The following is a 3,016-nucleotide window of genomic DNA, read 5'->3' as shown; positions in this document are numbered from 1 at the left end:
GGCCGCCTGCTTGCGTGCTGCTGTGACGGGGGTGGGGCGGGGGGGTGGGGGTGCTCAGGGCCTCGGGGCAGCGATAAACCGGCCGCAGGAACGTTTAAAACAGGCCCCCCTGCCTGTTAAGTCAGGGCGCTGCCCCCTTTTCCTTAGATGTCACATAAAAATGACAACAGGCAACGCAGTAGCTGTCCCGTGTAAATGAATCAAAATTAGACCGTTTAGGTCAGATCAGCAGAAATGCATGTTTTCTGGCGGGCCGCAGGGTTCTTGCAATCAGTCTGTGTGTGCCCTGAGGCGGGAAAGGCCGAAATCGCTGTTTTGGGGTACACACCCGGAAGTGGGGTTCTGGGTCCGGGGCGGTTCGCATTCTCATTTTCTGAGGAACCGCCGCGCTGCTCCCCCCTGCGGCGGTGCATGTATCCCCTCGCCCCCCCGCAGTGCACGCGGTCCCTTCCCCGCACCCTCGGCCCCGCCCCCCCCCGCACCTGCTTCCTGTTCAGCCAGTGCCTTTGCATGAGTGGACGGACGGACGGACGGACGCGTATCTGGCTGCTCTTCCTGACAAGTTAGGGAAATGCCTGTTATTTGCAAGTCCACCCAAAGCATGAGCAACAGGCAAGCCCATCCCAGAGCTGGAGCCACAGGGAAGCGGTGTGCAGAGCCCCCGGGGGGGGGAGGGCGGGCTGGGGCTGCTGCCCAGGCAGAGGTGGTCTGGCCAAAGCGCAGGGAGGCTGAGGGGGTTGGGGGGGTTGGCCACGGTCTCCGGACAGGTGCGCTCAGTGGCCCCTCCTGCCCTGGCTGGTTTGGGCCAAAACCGGGGTTATTTAGGGTCTGGTGGGAGCCACGCCTGTGACTTGCACACTCCTGCTCGCCTGCCCACCCCTCACTCTGCTCCTTGGGCAAGCTACTCCACCTCTGGAGCTACTCCCTCCGTGTCTGGAAAGTGGGGATGAGTGTCGAGATGACTCCGACTTGGAGGAGGAGGAGGGGTCTGGCCCAGAGTCAGCAGCAGCCGCCTGCACTTTTTATTTTTTGAATCCTCACCTGAGGATAATTTTCCGTTGCTTCCAGAGAGAGTGCAAGGGAGGCGGGGAGAGAGGGACAGAAACATCCATGTGAGGGGGAGACATCCATTGGCTGCCTCCTGCACGTGCCTCACCTGGGGCAGGGAGCGGACCCACAATCCTTCGGGGTACACAGGCCGGCACTCTAACCACGGGGCTACTGGCCAGGGCAGGCTGTCTTTGTTTTTTAAGCAGATGGGAACATTCTGTGGGTGAGGCTCAGAGCTCAGGGGGGCGATCGGAGCTCTGGTGGGACAACTGGGTCTCCTGACTCGGCCCCAGGCACCCTGCCCTGTGTTCAGTCTTCCTCACACTTCCTGAGCACCCTGTGTGCCACGCGCTGTGTGTGTGTGGGTGAGAGGGGGTGGGTTGGGAGCCCCCAGCAGAGCCGCGGCCCTCACCAGCGCTCCGCCCTCCCCCACAGGATGGTCCAGGAGCAGTGCTGCCACAACCAGCTGGAGGAGCTGCACTGCGCCACTGGCATCAACCTGGCCAACGAGCAGGACAGCTGCGCCGTGCCCGCTGCCAACACCAGCCTGGAGGCCGTGTTCGTGAAGGTGAGCCCTTCCTGCCAGCGCAGGGCCTCCCAGCTCAGCGGCCATGCCCGTCAGTGGGGGGCCGGGCACCCCCACCACACCCCCACTCCGGCCCCTCTCCTGTAGAGCAGCAGGGGACCCCGCCCAGGAGGGAGGGGCACTCAAGTCTCCCCGCCTCCTCCAGTTTCATCACTGAACCCCGGGCAACTCCTGGGCCCAGTCCAGCGCTGGGCAAGCGGGGATGGAGGGACCCAGCCTTGCCCTGAGGACTCCGGTCCTGGGCCTTCAAGCAGAGGTCAGGGCAGGGGTCACCTGGGCTCAGGGCCTTCAGAACCTCCTCTCAGTTCAAGCCCCCCCCCCCCCCCCACACACACACACTCAAGATCCTCAAGCTTCTCTCCCTCCAGGGCTCAGAATGGGCTCCCACTAAGGCCTCCAATAATATGACCTCATAACCACCTAGAAGAGGACACTGAGGTTCAGAGAGGACCACATTCCAAAGTGGCTTCTCAGGACCCACAGGAGAGGGGTTGGTGAGGCAGAGCTGGAAGTGGGTCCATTAGACCCAGAGAGTCCGGCACTGAGCGGACACTAAGCTGTGAGTGACGGGCAGAAACCCTCCCGGGGCTCCAGGCCGGTCCTTGGGGCCCTGTCCTGGAAGGGGGCACCTCTGCGTGGGCGTGGGGCACTCCAAACAGTGTTCCCAGGACTGGGAACTGCAGATAAATGAATGAGCTGCCCAGGCTGCCACCTCCCCCCTCCCGAGGGTGGGACCTAGACTGGCCCTGAGTTCGGGCTGGCGAGTTGCCTGGTCAGGGGGCATCGCTGGAGGTGCCCAGTGACGAACTGAATTCCCTGGAAAAAACATTTCCTGCTCCTAGTCCGGAAGCGAGGGAGTCAGGGAGCCAGATGGAAATGAAGCCTGGATCCCGAGAGGAGCTGTGTGGGCTCCTCCACACGGACGGGGGTGGGGGGTGGGGGGCAGCTTTCCGTGGAGAAGGGAGGGCCCAGCGCCCCTCTGCCGCCCCCAGCCTGTTGCGCTTTTGGGAGGCCCCGCTGGTGTGAGGGGGGGCCGGGGGGGTGGGGGGGGAGTGCGGTCTGGCCAGGGGCCTGGGAGCCAGGGCCTGATTGACGGCCAGGGGCCCCTCCTGGGGCAGGGCTGGCTCTGCAGACGCCGTCTGCCTGGCACGTAGCAGGCAGCTCGCCGTGTCCCCAGACGTGAGCGAAAGGGAGGTCCAAAGAGAGCATGGAACATTCTAGCAGGAGCGGAACAGGTCCCGCTGGCGGATGAGGGATGTGTGTTTCGGGGAAGGGTGACTCATCGGCACCAGGTGGAGGAGGGGCCGCCCGCCTGGCAGCAGAAGGGCTGATGGAGGACCCGCACCTCCACGGAGGCCACTGAGGCCCAGCCCTGCCCCC

At 64.2% G+C, this 3,016-nt stretch overlaps 1 protein-coding gene across 2 annotated transcripts in view; it reads left to right on the top strand.

Moving 5' to 3' along the window:
• The window catches only part of FBLN1 (fibulin 1), a 57,294-nt gene that overhangs the window by 475 nt on the left and 53,803 nt on the right, over window positions 1–3,016 (top strand). For both annotated transcript variants that reach the window (XM_015570748.1, XM_015570749.1), the window contains exon 2: window positions 1,486–1,618. In XM_015570748.1, the coding sequence (XP_015426234.1) occupies window positions 1,486–1,618 (133 nt within the window). The remainder of the gene's footprint in view (window positions 1–1,485; window positions 1,619–3,016) is intronic.

Source organism: Myotis davidii, unplaced genomic scaffold, assembly GCF_000327345.1.
Source record: "Myotis davidii unplaced genomic scaffold, ASM32734v1 scaffold67, whole genome shotgun sequence".
NCBI classification, from domain to species: Eukaryota; Metazoa; Chordata; class Mammalia; order Chiroptera; family Vespertilionidae; genus Myotis; species Myotis davidii.
This window is presented reverse-complemented; position numbering and strand designations above follow the sequence as displayed.